The sequence below is a fragment of the Ochotona curzoniae genome, unplaced genomic scaffold, assembly GCF_017591425.1.
Source record: "Ochotona curzoniae isolate NIBS_2020 unplaced genomic scaffold, NIBS_Ocur_1.0 scaffold_1852, whole genome shotgun sequence".
NCBI lineage: Eukaryota > Metazoa > Chordata > Mammalia > Lagomorpha > Ochotonidae > Ochotona > Ochotona curzoniae.
Genome location: NW_024467087.1, coordinates 55,051,773 through 55,071,937, shown reverse-complemented (window position 1 = coordinate 55,071,937; position 20,165 = coordinate 55,051,773). Strand labels below are relative to the sequence as shown.

The 20,165-nt window shown below is 50.2% G+C and overlaps 1 protein-coding gene across 1 annotated transcript; it reads left to right on the top strand.

The window, feature by feature from the left end:
• The first annotated feature begins 1,634 nt into the window (after positions 1-1,634).
• On the top strand, positions 1,635-10,075 carry FGF16 (fibroblast growth factor 16). The gene is made up of 3 exons (XM_040999920.1): positions 1,635-2,201; positions 7,577-7,680; positions 9,067-10,075. Exons 1-3 carry the CDS (start codon positions 1,928-1,930, stop codon positions 9,310-9,312), a joined length of 624 nt encoding a protein of 207 aa, XP_040855854.1. The 5' UTR covers positions 1,635-1,927; the 3' UTR covers positions 9,313-10,075.
• The last annotated feature ends 10,090 nt before the right edge of the window (positions 10,076-20,165 follow it).

The following is a 20,165-nucleotide window of genomic DNA, read 5'->3' as shown; positions in this document are numbered from 1 at the left end:
CCTCAACTACTTTCCCAGGCCACAAGCTGGCAGCTGGATGGAAAATGGAGCAGTCTAGACTGGAGCCTCTGCCCATATGGGATGCTGACATCACAGACAGCGGCTTTACCTGGTATGCCACAACACAGACCCTTCTTTCAGCTTTCTTCCATTGGGTTGTTCTAAGGGAAATTCCAGACAAATTTCATTTCCTCCTTGGCTACTCCAAAATGGATACCACCTTTTGCATTTGTGTGTCCAACACAATCAGATGGTTACTCATAGCTATTCGGGTGCCCTACTCCTGGGAACCCACTGGGTTACTTCTAAGTGCCTACTATGTGCCAGACTTCGTGCTTGGCTCTAGAGGTTCAGCCTGAGCAAAGGGAACATGCTAATTCCAAGCCACCATGTTGCAAACGGAATTGCTACAGCTCTGGGAAGTGAACCTGCGTTGCACGTGGGAGTCCAGGGGCTGGAGCTCTGATTTGCACTAACTGCTGCGGAACTGTATGCCCAGTGCCAGGGCCCGAGAGATGCCCCGGAGTTTAGATGCGGGGCAGAGGCGCGGGGGGCGCGGGGTAGCCCCGGCACCTGCTTTCCAGGTTTTCTGGACGCTGCCAATTGCCTTGGCCGCCGCCTCTTCACGCCCCAACCGCCGCTCTTTTCTGATAGAAGATCTTGGAGCAGGGCACAGGACCGAGCGAGGAAACACCTGTTTCCAACAAGAAAAGAGGTGGGGGAAGCCCCCACCAGACTTCCAATGGCCTCTTGTCAAGCTGGCTCTCCGGAGCCTTGTAAAAAGTGCGCCCACAAAGCCAGTGCAGATCGTTTTTCAAAAAAGATCGCTTTCTGTTTCTTACTGCCCCCACCCCTCCTCTCCTCTTTTTTTTTTTTTTTTTAGTCGTAACGTCCCTCTTCAAAATATGTCTCCTTTGCTCCGTGAAGTTTTCCGTTCCTCCCAAACCCCTAAAATCCCCCGCCGCCTTGGAGTCTGCAGGGACCGTCTCACCTCCAGCTCCAAGTTTTGCAACTAAAAGTCCGCTTCCGGACTTTTCACTTCTCAGCCCCCCTGCCGATCGACAGGTGTGGGGAGAGTAGGAACAAAGAGGCTGGGGGCCCCTGTCCTGCGCCCGGGACCTGCGGAGGAGCCGGAGGGTCTCGAGAGCGGGTGAAGCCCACCCGCCCGCCGCCAGCCTCCCGGCACTTGCCTCAGGCGAGCAGCTGGCCGAGGCGCGGGAGGTGGGGACGGCCCCCACGCAGTACACAGACAGACCCCCATGGAATGGGCCTGAGTGGCCGTGGGCGCCAGCAGCCTCCACGCACTGGGCTCCGTTATTTCATCAGCAATTTCAGAAAAACCTGCCAAAAGCAGTTACGCCTCACTGCAATGTGTAGCTTTTTCCTGCCATTTTTTTTTTCATAATAAAAGAGGGAGTGAAGCTCGCTCGCTTTCTTCCCCCTCTCCCCCTCCCTCTCCCCAAAAGAGCCAAATGGATACGAGAACAGAAAAAAAAAAAAAAAAAAAAAAGAACCCACACACCAATCTCCGAGGGGATGCCAGTGAGGTGTGGCTTGCATTTAAATATCCAATATGTCAATGTAAGGGGAGTGGGTATGTATATAAAGTGCTGTTTGCATCTGATAACTCGGCCAAGCCAGCCATGAGAGACCAGCGGAGATGGATGCGGACGGGAAGCCGCATTTTGACTGAGAGCAAGGTCAGGAGCGCGCTGCCCCACGCTCCCCGCCGCTGAGAAGTTCCTTGGACGCGAACAGACGTCGGCTGCAGCTGGGCAGAGCGCGGGACGAGAGAGCGAGCGAGCGAGCGAGGGAGGGAGCGCCGCCGAGTCGCCCGCGCCCGCCGCGGGGAGAGGCAGTTCGCGCCCCGCGGCCCCGGCTTGGCCCGCACGCGCCCCGCACAGCCCGCGCCGCCGTCGGCCCCGCCATGGCGGAGGTGGGGAGCGTCTTCTCCTCCTTGGACTGGGATCTGCACGGCTTCTCCTCGTCTCTGGGGAACGTGCCCTTAGCTGACTCCCCCGGTTTCCTGAACGAGCGACTGGGCCAGATCGAGGGGAAGCTTCAGCGCGGCTCGCCCACAGACTTCGCCCACCTGAAGGGGATCCTGCGGCGCCGCCAGCTCTACTGCCGCACCGGCTTCCACCTGGAAATCTTCCCCAACGGCACGGTGCATGGCACCCGCCACGACCACAGCCGCTTCGGTGAGCACACGGCGGGCCAGGACGGGAAGGAGGGCGGACGGCGCGCCACGGAGCCCACAGCTCGGGGCTCTCGCGTGGGGCCCCCCGCGCGCTGACCCTGGATTTTGCGCTGTCCGGGCCAGTCCAGACGGGAAGCGACGGCGCGGACTTGAGTCGCTGGATGTCGGGCGCTGGGCACCCCAGACGCTCCCGGGAGAGGGGCGGGGGCGCCTTGCGGTGTGGCCTCTCCTTTCCCACTCCACCCTCCCTCCCCGGGGAGTGAGGGGAGCTGCGTTCTGGGAACGGCACTCCGAGCCTCCAGGAAAGCAGGTGGAGCTGGGCTAGGGGTGGGAGCTCTCGCCCCGGAGGCCGGGGGGCCGTCGCGGCAGCACGGGGCCGAGTTCCGAGGATAGCGGGGCTGTCGCTGTCACAGCTGATTTCGCTGACCCAGAGCCTGCCCTGGCCACGGGCGTGATGGCCGTGGGGTTCTCACCCTAATTGTTTTTGCACAGCGGGGTCCGGGCAGCCATGGCACCTGCCTGCCTCGGGTTGGTCTACTGGGGTAGGAGGCAATCCAGGCAGCGCGGCATGAGCTGATATGGAGCGTGGGGGAGAGGGAATGGGGGTGTAGGGAACCCGTGCAGTGTCCAGCGTCTGAGGGTACGAGTCCCGCGCGAACTTTTCCTCGGAACTACCTCCGGGACCCCTGGGTTCGGTGAGGAAGCCGGGTTGTGGGCCCACTCCCAGGCTCCAAAACGGGTGTCTTCCGGGCCACAAAGTGTCCCACCCCCATGCAGTTTTTGTCTTGCCTTTGCAGGTTGTGCGAAGGCCGCAGTGTCCGTCTCACACACAGAACTCCTTTAATTAATATAAGCCTTGGCCTCCGACAGAGAGCATTACATTTCTAGGCAACTGTGTGCGCTCTTTAATTTGCCATTTTAACTTTCAATTTCTTATTCGGTTGTTCATTAAGCATTCATGTGGGTGCTGTGATAGCTCCAGGTCCTCCTTTCCGCGGTGCCCGTACTCTCCACCCCAAGTATCTTCTGCTTTGTCCTAAGGACCTTCTAATCCAAGGGCATCTTCTACCCCTAAAGCCCTGCCGACCCTGACACCGGTTGCTCCTGGCCGCCACCCTTCCCCATCCTCCTACTCTTCACGCCGTGCTAAAGCTGCGTCTGGAGTACACAGTAAAAGAGGCGAGGGAAAGAGGGGGGCGAAGGGGCTAGCTGCTGTGGAAAGCCAACTGTAGCAAACCAGCTAGGGCCAAGGTTGATGTTCCTTGCTGGGAACAGGCAGGAACCCTAATGAGATCTATGTCATCTTGGAAAAATGCACTCAAATGGGGCTGGAGTCCTGTAGGTTGGGAGGGGTCCTGGAGGGGTGCAGGTGTCCCTAGAAACTTGCAGCAGGTCCTCCAAAGGCTGATGAGGCGGGACACTAGCAGAGGGGGCGTTCACTTGGCTCCTTTTCCTTCCGTGGCTTGTGACTTTGCAGTCCCCTTTTGTTCCCCATCATAAGCAATGAGCCTTCCACCCTAACTTCAGGGCCCCCCCAGAAATGGCCTAAAGATACCAGGAGAGATGCTCGCTGCTACATACAAACAAAGCCAAGAACTGACGGGCAGAGTCAGAGTGGGGGCAGCAGAAGTGTGGAAACTATGAGCCCAGCTCCCAGCGGTTGAACAAGTGTTTGTCTGACTCTGTGCCTAAGCTGAGCCCAGTCACCCACAAGGTCAACATAAATCAGTAATAGGCTCTTGGGATAAGTGGTCTTTAATTACCTCCCTAAAGACACATCTTGGTTTTCTTTTCATCTCCCAGGCCTGCTAAGGGTGTTAAGTTTAAGGAGAAAGCAAAGGAAATAAACCTGGCAGGAGGAAGGGATGTTTTTGCTGCTGCTTAACTGATGGCTTCATGTTTGGGTTTGCCTTTTACACACACGCACACACACACACACACACACACACACCCTGCCTGAGACCACCTCTGCATCACCTTTTCCCTTTTCTCCTTCCCTGACTTCCTGGCAGTTCCCTGTATTTCCTGTAAAGGAAATGATAACTGGTCAAAACTGTCTCTTTGTAGCCTCCGCTGCCAACTTTCAAACACATACTTACTCTTTTCTCCCTTTAGCTTTTGGCCCAGAAAGAGGTGGCGTTGGAGTTTGCTAACCCTCTCCTCCCTCCACATTGGAGTTAATCAGCCAGGGTATTCAATAAATCGAAACGTTAACATTCCATAAGTGCTTTAGCAGTCAGCATTCCAGCAGAGTAAAGTAGGCCAGACTTAAGATATAAAATATTATAGATTTCTGCTCGGGGGGAGGAGGGAGTCTCCAAAGGCCATGTAAAGTAAATAGCTATTTGTTGTAATTGGAGAGCAGGGCCCCCAAGGATTACCCTGGAATCCATGTGTTCAGAGTGAGCCGGGCTGAGCCCAAGAGCAGCCCCGACTCCAAATAATAACCTGTTGGCATAGCCTATGCTCCGCCACTCTCCATCTGCACTCAGTAGCCAGGAGTATTGCAGTCGCCGCCGTCTGGCTGGTGGCATTTCCACAAGGTTCACAGGGATCCTGATGTGCCTGAGGGGCACCTGTGGGCTGGCAGAGCCAAGCTGGAGAGGCAGACTGGAGGAGGGGCCTCCTGCCAGGCAGGATGGAGCAGCTGGTTGGTACTTGGCGAAACGCCCAAGCAGCACTGTCTTGGCCCTGAAGGTCTGAAAAGATGGCTGAGGGAGCTCCCAGCAAGCCGCGGAGCCGGATTAAGTGACGGCATTAGCCAGTCATCTACCTGGCTTCAGAGGAGGCAGCGGGCCTGGGAACACATCCGTTTTGATGGAGGCCCTGGAGAGAGAGGTGTAAGAAGAGAAGAGTCTGGAAGTTGTCGGGCAAAGGCCCGGAGCCTGAGCTTGGACAGCTCAGGGTAAGGCGGAGTAGAGAGAGGTCCTAGGCAGTGCAGGGGTGGGAGTAGCGAGAACAAACGTTGTCTACTTAATGCTGTGCCTCGACTCTTTTACTGTTAACACCCCTGGCCAGCTGGGGCTGGGAAAAGAGGAAAATGACTTGTTTTCGCTCCCTGTTCATGCTGGCTGGGATTCAAGAGAAGGTTTAGGAATATCTGTTCCATCAGCATGTGCTCCTGGGTTCCCACAGTCTGAATCCAGCTAATAGGAAAGTTGGCAAGGGGAAATGATGCCCAGAGACAGCTGGGCAGGGATGATTCCAGCTGTTAGAGACCCCTGTTCCTGGAGCCAACCCAAGCGACTTCCTGGATGATCTGTCCCTTGGCATCGGGGTGAACACAGAGTTGGAAGAGAACTGCAGTGACTCAAAAGGCCACACCTCTTGGGTTTCATGATTTGTTCTCACACCAGGTCTTGGGCAGTGAGATCACAAGCTGAGTTGTGCTACTTAATGAGCTCAGGGCAGTTGGAGACATGAGACCCTTTGGGGGAATAAGAGCACAAACTCGAAGCTCAGAAGGAATCTGCCAGGACAGAGCAAGCAACTGCAGGCTGTAGGGGCTTGGTGGCCCTCTCAGCTTAGCCCCCACCGCTGAAGCATGTGACCCGCTTCCTAGTTTCCCAGCCATACTGGCAACTCCACATTGAACACCGCTCCTGTGTTTCCAGATTCCTCTTTAAACACAGGAGAACTCCACACAGTAGCCTACTGCGTTGCATCTAAGGAGATCAGAGTGGGCCACTCCCTTCTAGGATGCTACTTACTAGATCCCTGTCAGTGCTGCCTTAGCTTACGCTGACTGCCCCCGACCTCCACCTTTTTCATGAGCTTTTAAGCAATTTTTTTTATGACCAATTTTCTATTAACTTTTTAATAACCCCACTAATCACCCTACATACTGAGCTTACCTTAGTTCTGCATGTTTTGCAAAGTCACACCTGCCCACTGAAGAGACGGCTGACTTACAACACTGTTCTTCATACTGTAACAACCAAGCTGAGAATAATATGTGCAGGATTCCAATGGGAGAAGCCAAAGGCTAAACCCTGAGTGTTCTCTGGACCAACAGCAGAAGTAGCTTACATTCTTTCAGCAGATCTGGGTGGACAGTGGAAACACATGCCCCCCAAAGCTGCCACGCCTGAACACCCACACATCGGCCCAAGCCTGTGTCACTCTGCAGGAGACTTCTCCCTGGAATTTTGAGCCCAATTTTACAATTAACCTCTTAAAATTTTTGATCATCAAAGAATCAGTTCCAGGTCCTCTAGAGCACTACTAACCTTAAGAATTTCATCCTAAGAAAGACAGCCAGATATGAGCTCATTTCAAATGATGCCTCCGACAAGCATATCAAGTTTTTTGGTCCATGTGTTGAAAAACGTGGCTAGGAATATCAGAGACTAGTCTATTTAGCTAGTATATCTACATCCAGATAATGGTGCAGAGATGCTCTGCCTTAGGACACAACCACAAAGTCCCCAGGATTTCATTTCTGAGTCTTTCCCCCTCACGTAGCTGATTTTTTTTTTTCTTCAGATAAAAAGGAAAATATTTTTCAAATCTTTACCTCTAACCTTGTCAGCTAAAGGGACATTTCTGAGTCTCTCCCCTTTTGCCGTAAAGTTGCAACATCTCAAATCAGTATCAAGCACAATGTTACCTGCCAACTCTTTGCCATGGATAAACTTAAAGTTCTCAAGAGAGAAGAGGAGAATGACAGGCTTGTCAGCTTGGCTGTACTGGCTGAGAAGGCTTTTTAGGAGAAGGCTCTCATGGGGCCAAATATTCCCTCCTGACATAAGCAGTGGGGAACAAACTGAGTGAGTGGCCTGTGTGGCCTTTGTTAGAATCAGCTGCAGGCAGTTGACAGCCTCATGTGGCTTTGAGCACATGGGGGTTGAGAGGGTGCAAAACAAGTTCTGCCTCGAGGACAGCAAGGCAACATTGTGTGCCCTAGGGAGGAGGGAGATGACTTTGAGAGAGATCCAGAACCCAGCTTCGTTCTTGCCTTTAGCAGGCTGCTTCTCCATTTCTTGAAATGGGTGCTCTGTGGCAGCAGTGGCTACCATGCTATTGCAACCAGGCAGCTTCCGCTGTCCAAGACTTCTCTGTGCGGTCCTTTACTCCTAATGTGCCTGCACGTAATGGGTAGAGAGAGAAATTGTTTCTGCCCATTTTACATATGGAAAACCTGAGGCCCAGAGAGACTAGGCATCTTCTTTGAAGTTCTATTCTGGCTGTAAAAAATGGTTTGGCCAGGTCCTGCACCAAAGGCACCCAGGGCCGGCCTCTCCTTAAGAACGGACGAGCACTGCCATTCCTCGACCTTTTGGCCAAGATCAAGTGAAGAATGAATGACTAGCGGCCCACATCATATCTCCTAGCTTGGCATTAGTAACGGGAATGGTGATCGCTTTCTTGCTCTAGGAATCCTGGAATTTATCAGCCTGGCTGTGGGGCTGATCAGCATCCGGGGAGTGGACTCCGGCCTATACCTTGGAATGAACGAGCGAGGGGAACTCTATGGGTCGGTAAGTTTAAGGCTTTCTTTTCATCTGGGGAGGGGTGAGGGGGGAGGCTATTGCCACCGGGGTTTGGACAATGTAAGGGCAGTGTATAAAAACATTTATCTAACCCTCGAGAGCACTTTTGTCAACCGTAAAGGATTAGTGTCTCCTAGTGACTACTTGGCCACCCAGGGCTTCGCTACATGACACCTTCACTTTTGCAGCCCCTCCTCAAAGCCTAAGCTTTTCTCTGATACGTTTGTCTCGCTCTTGTCCATTAGAGGGCCAGCTAGTCTGATGACAACCATCAGCTGTGCTGCTTTGTTGGGAAATGGTCAGGCTTTGGGGCGTTCACTCTCCCCAAGGAGCACCTCCGAATTTTACTGGGTGTCCCAAGGAATAGCAGGTTGGCAGGTGCCAAAAATTAAAATCCACACTTAAATAAAAACAAGCAAAGGCAGTGGCAGCCCTGGGCTTTCCATTGAGGATCCCGAGGTTAACCATAATCCCTGATCTCCAGATTGCTTCGGCTGAATCCCAAAGGCCAGATGCAACCAACAAAAGAAGAATGAGGATTGCAGGGTCTAGTGATAGCACTAAGCTAGCACTAGCTAGGACTGGGCTGGCTGCGGTGCCTTTTCCCTGTCCTGGAAGCCAGCCCAGCCCTGGCGAATGGTAAATGACTTTGCTGACCTTAACCCTTTCAGGGTATCCCAACTACTGGCTCTGACTTTTGAGTCACAGAGCATGCTTTTTGGCTGCCTCCGCCCCCCCCCCACCCCCCACCCATCCCCAGCAAATCAGAACACATTTTTCCCTGACACCTAAGAGATAGGCCTGTCCCCAGCACTCAGTATCGGCTACCGCAGCAAGTAGGATGGCAGCCGGCTCAAGTGTGAGAAGGGACAGAGGCAGAGACCCAGGAGTAGCCCAATTGGAGGGGTGTTTCAAGGAGCTCGTCTCCGCGTTTTCCCACTGACAGGCCCGAGACCCTTCATCAGGAGCGATCACAAGTCACCTCCCAGGGAGCTTTATTTAGACCGAAGGCCTTGGCCTGTCACTTGACATGGTGGGCTGTAATCGCAATGGATTTGAGGAGGGAGAAAGCTCAGTGGGTGCCAGCGGGGCATGGGAATAATGCCACACAAAGTCGCAGGCTCCAAGAGACAAGGGAGACCATCTCCTCCCTTCAGAAAACGTGGGATCGGAGCCATTTTTGTGTGGCCTGTGAAAAAGGATGAAGGGGATGTGGGTGGCCGTGTTGCATGCTGTCTTAGAAGGAGGAGCTGAACTTTTATAAGTTCAGGTGTCGTGGCTACTTCAAGATTTCACCCTGCAAGTGGAGATGCGAAAGGGAATGGGTCTCATGGACTTTGCTTTTTTTTTTTTTTTTTCCTCTCACCTGCACAGAAGAAGCTCTCCCGCGAGTGTGTTTTCCGGGAGCAGTTTGAAGAAAACTGGTATAACACCTATGCCTCCACCTTGTACAAACACTCAGACTCGGAGAGACAGTATTATGTGGCCTTGAATAAAGACGGCTCGCCCCGGGAAGGATACAGGACTAAGCGACACCAGAAATTCACTCACTTTCTACCCAGGCCAGTGGATCCTGCTAAGTTGCCCTCCATGCCCAGAGACCTCTTCCGCTATAGGTAATGGACCTAACGCATAACCTCTGTGACCATGTACTCGGGGCCACAGTGGTCCCTGCCAGCACTATACTCGTAGCTTTTCAGTTCTTTCTTCCTATCAAGTTAGATAACAGAGAAGCACTTACTGTTCAACTCAACCCAGCTGTCCCCTTGTTGTTCAAAGTGTATATCGAAGTTGGGTTATTTGGGGGAAGGGTGTAGGGGAGGGGTGGGCTGGGGGAATCTTGTATATACTTTTTTCTTGACTCATGTTCTCCCCTGAGGTGGCATGGCAGAGAAGGTGGGGGGCGGGGAAGCCCTTTCAATGGCCAGGGGTGTCCTGCCCCACAATCTACCCAAAATACCATGACAATGGGTGTAAACTGAAAGACCGAAGAATCTGCCATAGATGCTGCCTATGGAGTCCTGGAAAAGGCTCATTCAGAAAACCCTTGGGGTTCCAGCCCTGCTTGCACGGCAGCTCTGCATTGGCTCTGCAGATTTCTCATCTGTCCTGACATGCGGTGTTCCTGCCATTGGAAGTGGGAGATGGGGTAGGTCATGAGAAAATGATATTAAAGTATAAGCATGGATACTGTGCATAAGGACAAACTATTTATGAAATGTATATGCTATTTATTTTATATATTTATTTATTTCAAAATAATTTTATTTTTAATGAGAGATGCTATGACTGGATTTTCATCAGAAAGAATAAGGTCCTACTGAAACAGGATAAAATGAGTTATTAAAGGCTTTTATTGGCAATAAAATTGTCTTTATATTGTCAATCACTGTCTGTTGCTACTGATTTGTATGTTTAGGAGGTTTGGAAAGTTCACTAGTCGTTTCTCCCCAACTTATTATCGTTTCCCGGTGTCAGGGTCACACCAGCTGTGCTGGCCTAAGAGTGTGTGAGCCTTATGAAGGCACCTAACAAAAGAGCCCTATTGCTCTTTTGTGGTTCTGTGATTTCAAACTTGGTGAATGAGCGTTGCTTGTTGGCCAAATCTACCCCAGTAATGAGTAGGAAGCAGACTCTTAGAAGCTCATGAATCTTTATTCACGGACTAGTGCCAACCAGTAGACTGTCTCACACCATTGCAAGTGGATAAGGTGAGCAGCTCCAACCAGCCATGTTCGGAGGTTTTGAGTCATTCAATCAACTAAGCTTACATGAGTGCACAATACAAATTATCCAATGAACTATAGTGGCATGAAACACAGACATCCAGTTGAAACATCATGCATTCTGAACTATCCAATTGGTAAGAGTTGCATCTCTTCTAGTAGCAAACAGCTGAGCCAGGCAAATAGGTCCTTCCAATTCCATGTACAGAAACCAATTTGGGGGCAATTAGCTTACTGCATGAGCTCTTAAATGAAAGCAATATCTCATCCTCTCATTCCCCTTCAGGACTTTCCAAGAACTTGAGATTATAGACATGTCCCAGATGTTTCAGAAGATGTTTCAGAAGATATAGCCTTACCGCCACCACCTTTTATTGTCTGGACTGTCACAAAATCTGCAGGAAAGCCTGGACCACCAGTTCCTATGGCAGCTCCCATATCGGCTTAGGACTAGGCATAGATAAGCCCTCTTTTGGGATGTGGTTACAGCTCCAAATTCTAGGGTCAAAACCCCTAATTGGTGGCTTCTTACAGAACAGGAAGGTGGAAGGCATTCCAAATAAACAACAATCAACAGAGAGATGGATTTTTTTTTTTTTTGAAACACTCAACTTCCCTTCTGGATATGTTCATCCAGTCTTCCACTTTACACCCACTCTCCTCCTCCTCGGCTTCTCCTGGGGAATTCTGCAGCAGTCTTCAGCGTAAGAGTTCTCTGGACCAAGAGTATCCCCAGGGAACTTGTTAGAATTGCAAATTATCAGCAATTGTGGAGGTGGGACACTGCAATCTGCCTGTTACCACGCCTTCCCGAGGATCTCTGTGATAAATGTAGACAGCTAATGCCCTAAAGCGATGAGATTTTATTTTATTTACTCTGTTTTTGCAGTTGAATGGCTTATAAAGAAAGTTGTAGGGTAACTTTGCTCTCAAAAACAAGAGTAGAGTGGCTCTTGTTGAAAAGGGGATAAAAAGGCTCTGGGGTACACAGACACTATGAAGGCCTAGCAGGAGATTTGAAATTTGGGTCAGTGCTTTTCAAGGGCTCCTCAGTCATATTATGTAACCATTCATTACTTCTCCAAGTAATTGTATGAATGAAATTAATAACTTAGGGACCAATCACTTAAAAAGCAAAACCAGGGTGAATCCCAGGCACATGGACAGTATGCAAGGCTGGAACACCTAGACCCAGGGACCACTGCCACCACAGCCATTTACATGGTGCCTGTAAATGGTACCAGGAGAAGATTTGGGGGGTATGTGGATGGGAGAACTGCTGAGAAAGTACATTATAGATGAGGAATGACTTTTGGGGGACTTTATGGAGCAGCGCACTATATTTGCAGGTATCCAAGGGAGCTGAAACCTGGTGGTTTGAACGGGGAAGCTAAAGGATATGTCTGGGTCAGACCAGGACACCTGCCCATGTGAAAGATCTGGGCTGGGCTAGCTGGCATCCATCACAACCCACTCGTGCACACAAAAGCTAGGCCTGGGGGACTTGCCTGGCAAGATGGGGGAACAGTACCTGTGAGGGTTGTGGCAGGGGGTAGGCCATGTTAAGCTGGGCCAACATTAACCAGTACATGAAAGAACCAGATCTGGGGGCAGATTCTGAGGGGGAATTTGGGGCCTCATCCTTGAGGGACTGCAATGCCTGCTGGTTTGCACGAGAGATGGAGGTGGTGAAGGCAGTGGTAGGCATGACCATGGAATTCACCAACACTTATGGGAACTGGGGTTCAGCTGGGTTGGCCCAAGCTGCAGCACCTGCGGGCATACCACAAGCTGGAACACAGCATCTACCAACACTCACAAAGGCTGAGATTGGGGAGTGGACTATGCTGGGTAGGGCTCTAGCACTGACATGTGTGAGATCCGGGTCTGGGAGAGAACCTGGTGGGGGAACTTGGAGAACTCTGGTGGGATGTAGCTCCCACTGGATGTGGGCCTGAACAGGCAGGGCTGCACCACTTGTTGGCAGGTGTGTGGTTTGGCTGGGTGGGGGACAGACTGTGCAAGGTCAAGCCAAGTCGCTGACCAGGCAAGCCAGGACAAGTCATAGCACACACTGGCATGCATGGGAGCCAGAACGTGGTGGAGGTCATGCCAGGCTAGGCTTTTGTGCTTGCCTGTTTGCATGAAAGCTAAGTGTGGAATCAGACTGGACAAGGCTAGGCTATAGCACCCACTAGGTAGAGTTGGGACTGGGGACAGGCTAGGATGGCCCAGGCAAAGGCCAAGTCAGGAGGTGGGCTATTTCAGGCTGGTGCAGAGCAGACACTAGGAAATATAGAATCCATGTCTGAGAACGGACCTGGTTGCGGAGCTAAGGGGATGCCCCTCCTGGACTTTGGTTCTATTGGTGAGCATGAGAGACAGAATGAAGGCAGTGAACTGGGCTGGACATGCCTGTAGTATTCCTTGGCATAAGCTTGGAAAGGGTCGGGGTGTGCCACACTGGGCTAGGCTGCAGCACCCACTGGCGGTTATGAGAGCCAGAGTGAGTTTAGAACAGGTTGGGCTAGGCCTCAGCACCCACTAAACCATGTGAGAGCTAGGTCTAGGGGTGGGCCAGACATGACTGAACTGTATCAACCAATAATAAAAGCCAGAATGGGTGTGAGCTGTTCAGGCAAGACCGTTGTACCTGCCAGGACAGGAGGTGGGCCAAGTCAGCCTGGGCCAAGCACTCATCAGTGCACATGAGATCTGCCACTGGGAGGTGACCTGATAGAGGAGCTTTGGGGGTCAGGGTGTCAGGGTGTCAGGGTGCAGTCCCTGCAAGTGAGCACAATAACCAAGGCTTGGAACAGCCCAGCCCAAGTCAAGTTGCCATACCTGCTGGAATACATGTCAGTCAGATCTGGGGCCAGGTTGGGCTCAGCCAGTTCATAGCACCTACTGACAGATGTAAGAACCAGTACGGGATGCAGGATTGGTTGGGTTGGGCTGCAACACCAGCCAGTTCACATTAGTACTGGGATTGGGGGCTTGCTGGGTTGGGCTAGTCTTCAGCACCCATTAGATGAGCTGGAATTTGAGGCAGGCCAAGTCAGGCCAGGCTGCAGCACCTGCCAATGAATGTCAATGCAATGTTGACCATGTAACACACAGCACCCACCAGTACATGCAAGACCCTCGGCATGGGGGCAGAGGAGGGGAGCCCTGTAGGGGGACTGCAGGGGTTCCCCTGCCTGACCTCTGCTGCTGGTGAGTATGAGAGCTGTGATGTGCGGAAGAGAAGCTCAGGCAGGAGGGCTACAACACCTGTTGGTCTGCATGTGAGCTAGGTTAAGGGGAGAGGTATCGGGGGTCCTCCCGCCCCGTGGAAGAAATCACCCGACACTTGAGAGAGAGTCTCCGAGGCGCTTTATTCCGATCTTCTGTTAAAAACTGTTATGTCCGTTATGTCCCTTACACTCCCGCCCCTCCCCCGCCAAGCCCCTGGCTTATATGTCAAACTTGTCCAATCAGCTTAAAGATACCAAGGCACACCAATCAGGGCAAAGGGCCAATCACAGGGCAGGAAATGGTCAGTGCCCCCAACAGAGAGGTAGGTTGGGCCAAGTGACCATATCCACCGGTGCATACATGAGACAGAGTAAGTGCAAGCTGGTCAGACTTTGCTGCAACATCATCAGGCAAGTGTTAAGACTGTGGGAAAATCCCTTCAGGTTAGACCACAGTTCCACCTGGAAAGTGCAAGATATGAGGCTGGGAATGGGTCTAGTAGGGAAACTGGGCACCCCTCTGATGGGCTGTAGATCCCACTGATGAACACGAGAGCCAGGGCTGGGGGCAAGCCTGGCTGAACAGGTGGTGGCACCCACTAGCATAAGTGTGGGCTCGATGGTAGGGTCAGTTGAGCTGGGTTAGGCTGCAGCACTCATTGATGTGTATTAGAGCCAAATGAGATACAGAATGGGTTGCACATACTGGCATGCAGAGGAACCAGGACTGGAGGCAGGCCTGGTGGGAGTTACTGGGGGTCACTCCAACTAGGTTGCAATTCCCACTGACGCACGTGAGGACCAAGTTTCTGATAGGCAGTGTTGGACTGGACCACAGCATCCACTGTTTTATGTATGAGATGGGGCTGGGAACAGAACTGATCGGGCAACTGCAACCACCAGTGTATGTGCAGGCTGACAGAGGGTACAGACTGAGCCAGATCCCACACTAGCTGGCACACAGAGAAGCCAGGTCTGGGGTCACTTCAAGCAGGGATGTTTTGGGGACCCTTGCAACTGAACTGCTGGACTCAGAACTCTGACCATGGGGAAAATTACAAGATCTGTGATTTGACCATGGAATGTGTGTGTCAGAATTGGGCCTCCTTGGTTGCTGAGGCCTGTGAAGTGGACGGCATGTCCAGATGCGCATGGCTGACATTGAGGCCTGTGGGAGATTTCCAATACCATGACAGAGGATGGAGGGGAAATACTAAATGGACAACTCTCCTGCCCAAGGTTTGACAGAAAGCATCTGGGCGAGTGGAGACTCTAAGTCTCTATGTCAGCCAATGGACACTGAAGCAATTTCCTCAATCTTAGAACAATGAAAGCAATGACATTTTAGAACTGTTGAAGCCAGTTGAGCAGCACCCTTGGAACATGTCCATATCTGGAACTCTAGGATGACATTTAGTGGCCCATCTCCTATTCTCAGTTACTGATGTGGTTAGACTGCTGGGAGCCCCTCACCCATTCTCTCCCCCGACCCCAGATACAGGAGAAAAGTTGGAAACACCTGTATCATCCACTTTCACCCATGCTTGACCCTTTTCACCCTAATCAATGATCCACATGGGTATGCATCTGTCTCAACTATATAAACATCATCATAAAAATCAACAGCAACAACAACAATAATAATAACACTTTTATTTTTAAAAAAGCAAAAGCATAGGAGTCAGTGCTGTGGTGTAGTGGGCTAGCCTATAGCCTATGGTGCCGGCATCCCATATGGGCACCAGTTTGTTTCCTGGCTACTCCACTTCTGATCCACCTCTGTGTTTGTAGCCTGAGAAGGAAGCAGAGGATGGCTCAAGCCCTTGGGCCCCTGAACCCACATGGGAAACCTGTAGGAATTTGCTGGCTCCTGGCTTTGAATTGCCTCAGCCTCAGCCATTGTGGCTGGCTATTTGGAAAGTGTACCAGTGAGAATATCTCTCTGTGTCTTTCTTCTCTGTAACTCTGTTTTCAAATAAGAAACAAAATAGATCTTTAAAAAAACAAATAAAAAGCATAAAAAATTAAAAGTAGGGCCCGGCGCGGTGGCACAAGTGGTTAAGGTCCTTGCCTTGTAAGCCCGGGTTCCCGTATGGGCGCCGGTTCTATCCTGGCAGCCCCATCCAGCTCCCTGCCTGTGGCCTGGGAAAGCAGTCGAGGACTGCCCAAAGCTTTGGGACCCTGTACCCACGTGGGAGACCCGGAAGAGGCTCCTGGCTTCGGATCGGCATAGCATTGGCCGTTGCGCTCACTTGGGGAGTGAATCATTGGACGGAAGATCTTCCTCTCTGTCTCTCCTCTCTGTATATCCGCCTTTCCAATAAAAATAAAAATAAATCTTTAAAAAAAATTAAAAGTAAGTAAATCTGAAACTTCTACAAAAGCTCACCCAAATCTAAGTAGCCAATCAAGAAAGTCACACGTAAGAAAGTATGCACAGGAAATAACAAGTAAGAATCTGCGATAAAAAAATGCTAAATTATATAGTCTGTGAGCTCATCAGCTAGAAAGCTAATTAATGGATTCACTAAACTGCAAACCTCAGTGGGCTAGGGTGATGTGTGTATTTCCTCGTGAAAGTAATGCCTGCTTGGAAGAATCAACAGGATTTGGAGAAACAAGGTCCCATTTGATTGGTGTTTCTAAAGATATATCACCTCTAGAAGTCAATGGGAAACATTTTAAAATCAACAATATGACATTTCTATCACATTTTAAAATGGTGTATTTTAGGGCCTTGCAGTGTGGCCTAGCGGTTAAAGTCCTCACCTTGCACGCGCTAGAATCCCATATGGACGCCGGTTCTAATCCCGGCAGCTCCACTTTCCATCCAGCTCCCTGCTTGTGGCCTGGAAAAGGAGTTGAGGACGGCCCCCTGCACCCACGCTGGAGACCTGGAAGAGGTTCCTGGTTCCCGGCTTCGGATCGGCACAGTAATGGCCGTTGTGCTCACTTGGGGAATGAATCATCGGACTGAAGATCTTCCTCTCTGTCTCTCCTCCTCTCTGTATATCTGACTTTGTAACAAGAATAAATAAATCTTTTTAAAAAATGTTGTATTTTAACAGGCAGAGCGAGAGAGAGAGCGTGCTCCCATCCCTGCCACTGGTCCACTTCCCAAATGCCCACAGTGACTGGGAGTAGGCTGGGCTAAAGCTAAACGCCAGGAACTCGATCCAAGTCTCCTGTGTGAGTGGCAGGGACCCATTTACCTGAACTGTTACCACTGTCTCTCCATCTGCATTGACACCAAGCTAGAGTCAAGACCTGGAGCAACGTATCAAACCCAGGTACTCCAACATGGAACATGGCCAGACTAGACAGCATCCTAACTACTAGGTTAAATGCCAGGCCCTATCATATACATATATAATGAGCATTTCACCTTTGATTTAAAAGGTTTCAAATCAAAGCTTTAGATTCTGTGTTCAGCTGCAAAGATCATTTACTACATGGCCACTTTTAAGGACTTGTGAGGTTCATGAGATGTACCAATCGGAAGCGTGTACTCCCTTGTGAGCAAGGCCAGTGCTACTCATAGATGTTGAACACAGCATGGTCAAGGCCAGGAGCGCTGTCCTTAAGCGGAAGCATCTGCAAGAAAAACGCACTGGAATAGGGGAAAATGGAGAACATCACAAATGCTGGGTTAGTCCTTACATTTGTCCTTCAGGTGCACGGGGAGAAGACTAGAAGAATGGAAAGGACCCTAGGGTGCAGGAGAAGCTTGCCCTTGGCATCAAACTTTGAGGGATAACAGTGAAAGAGGCATGTCACCAGGAAATGGCAATGGGCAATGGTTTAGGTTTTCAAATGACAGGAAAGGCAAATTCTAGAAGTAGCCAATGTAAGATGAATTGATCTAGTGCCACGAGATCAATCAACAGCTGATTAATATCGTATCCGTAAAGTGCAATGGTAATGGATTTTTGACAACTTAAAGGGGATTAGAGAATACTCAGCTCTGGGAATAAACATTTAGCCTTGCAGCAATCTATACCAAACGGAAGTACCTGGGTTCAGTTCCCGGCCCTAGCCCCTGACTCCCGCTTCCTGGTAATGCAGAAGTCCCGACTCTGGGAAAAGGCAGGTAATGACTGAAGTGACTGGATTCCTGTCACCCACGAGGGAGGCCTGGGTTGAGTTTCCAGCTCCCAGTTTTGCCCTGGGCTAGTCCAGGCTGTTGTGGGCATTTAGGGAATGAAAACAATGGAGGGTAGTCATGAGTCTATTTGTCTCTGCTTCCTACCTCTCAAATAAACACAAATCATTTTTGGTAGATAATTTTTTTAAAAGATCTATTTATTTTTATTGGAAAGGAGGAGGGGCAGAGAGGAAGATCTTCCGTCAGATGGTTCACTCCCCTAGTGGCCACAACAGCTAGAGCTGAGCCAATCCAAAGCAGGAGCCAAGAACTTCTTCCAGGTCTCCCACACAGGTGCAGGGTCCCAAGGCTTTGGGCTGTTCTCCACTGCATTCCCAGGTCACAAGCAGGGAGCTGGATGGGAAGTTGGGCTGCTGGGATATGAACCAGTGCCCATGTGGGACCCCGGTGCATTCAAGGTGAGGACTTTAACCAATACACTATCACACTGGGGCCTGGAAGATAATTTTTTAAAGATTTATTTATTTTTATTGCAAAGGCAGATATACAGAGAGGAGGAGAGACAGAGAGGAAGATCTTCTGCCTGATGATTCACTCCCTAAGTGACCACAATGGCCAGAGCTGAGCTAATCCGAAGCCAGGAGCCAGGAACGTTTTCCAGGTCTGCCATGCAAGTGCAGGGTCCCAAGGCTTTGGGCAGCTCTGGAATGCTTTTCCAGGCCACAAACAGGGAGCTGGATGGGAAGTGGGACTGCCAAGATTAGAACTGGTACCGATATGGGATCCTGGCATGTTCAAGGCGAGTACTTTAGCTGCTAGACTACCCCCAAGCCCAAGGTTTATTTTATTTTTATTGGAAAGTCAGATATACAGAGAAGGAGAGACACAGAAGAAGATCTTCTGTCCGATGCTTCACTCCCCAAGTGAGTGCAACGGCCAGGGCTGTGCTGATCTGAAACCAGGAATCAGGTGCCTCTTCTGGATCTCCCATGCAGGTGCAAGGTCCCAAGGCTTTGGGCCATCCTCCACTGCTTTCCCAGGCCACAAATAGGGAGCTGAATGGGAAGCGGGACCTCCGGGACAAGAACCAGGGTCCATATGGAATCCCTGCGTGTTCAAGGTGAGGACTTTAGCCACTAGGCTACCACGCTGGACCTGATAAATTTATTTTTAAATAAATAATAGTAAACCTAGCGCTCTAGTTTACGATAAAACCACGTGTAGACACCAATTCTTATTCTCTGTTTTAACATCCTATTCATCCCTTCCCAGTGCTTTAGGCCATTGCTAGAATGGAAAAATGTTAGATGAATAAATGAATGGTTAATTGAAAGAATGAATGAGTGGGGCCAAGTTTGTAGCATAGCAAGTTAAATGGCCACGTATGGGTTTTTCAAAGACCTCATAGTGCTTGGAGTGGCAAAATTGACAGCAATTCATAACTGTGGCAATATCAAAACCACTTGAGCAAGAACCTCAGAGCATGCCCTACATTTGGCACCTGGGGAGGGTGGGAAATTGGGTGGGCCTTCTCCCTTAATACCCCCCTTTAAACATGAAGGAAACAATATGGAAAACATACTAGTATTATCCACTTTTCTGTAGCCCTTGAACCTTCTTACCCTAATTAACTATGTAAAGATTGTCAAAATAAAATTTTATAAAATAAAAAATAATGGCCACATATAATGCCAACATTCCATATTGGCACCTGTTTGTGTCCTGATTATGTTACCTTTAATCCAATTCCTTGTTAATGTGCCTGGGAAAGCAATGGAAGATGCACCTACTCCCTGCTCCTACATGGGAGACCCAGCCGCAGCCACAGCCATTGTGGTTATTTGGAGAGTGAACCAGCAGATGGAAGATATCTCCATCTCTGCCTCTCTCTCCTTCTCTCTGTAACTCTCCTTTTAAAATAAATAACTAAAACATGTTTCTTAAAAAAATGATTAAGTAGGAAATGACATAGATGCCTTCTTTAGCAGATGTGTACATGATACAAATGCTGGGCGAGAGAGAGCAAATATAGTATCTAATGGAACAATCTGACATGACAGCCCCCGACTATACTTAAATGGGCACAATGACAAACTGCAGCGTGTCTTGGGAATAATAATGAATTCCTTGTCACTGGAAGGGTTTAAGTAGAGGCTGAAAAACCCCCTGACAAGGATATTGCATCACTTAGAGATAATAGGGTGAAAACTAGATAAAAATGGCAGAACACAGAACTCATTTTTTGAAATAAAAATGTTTATTTTTGAAAGAAAGAGAGAGAGAGATCTTCCATCTGCTGGTTTATTCCCCCAAACAGCCACAATGTCAGAGCCGAGTCAGTCAAAAGCTGGAAGCCAAGAGCTTCTTCTGGGTGTCCTAAATGGATGCAGAGGCGCAATCAACTGA

Excerpts from the sequence above, each read along its gene's own strand:
- FGF16 (XM_040999920.1), top strand. The coding sequence starts at position 1,928 with ATGGCGGAGGTGGGGAGCGTCTTCTCCTCCTTGGACTGGGATCTGCAC. Across the intron at positions 2,202-7,576 it reads CCACGACCACAGCCGCTTCG|GAATCCTGGAATTTATCAGC; the intron begins GTGAGCACACGG and ends TTCTTGCTCTAG. Across the intron at positions 7,681-9,066 it reads GAGGGGAACTCTATGGGTCG|AAGAAGCTCTCCCGCGAGTG; the intron begins GTAAGTTTAAGG and ends TCACCTGCACAG.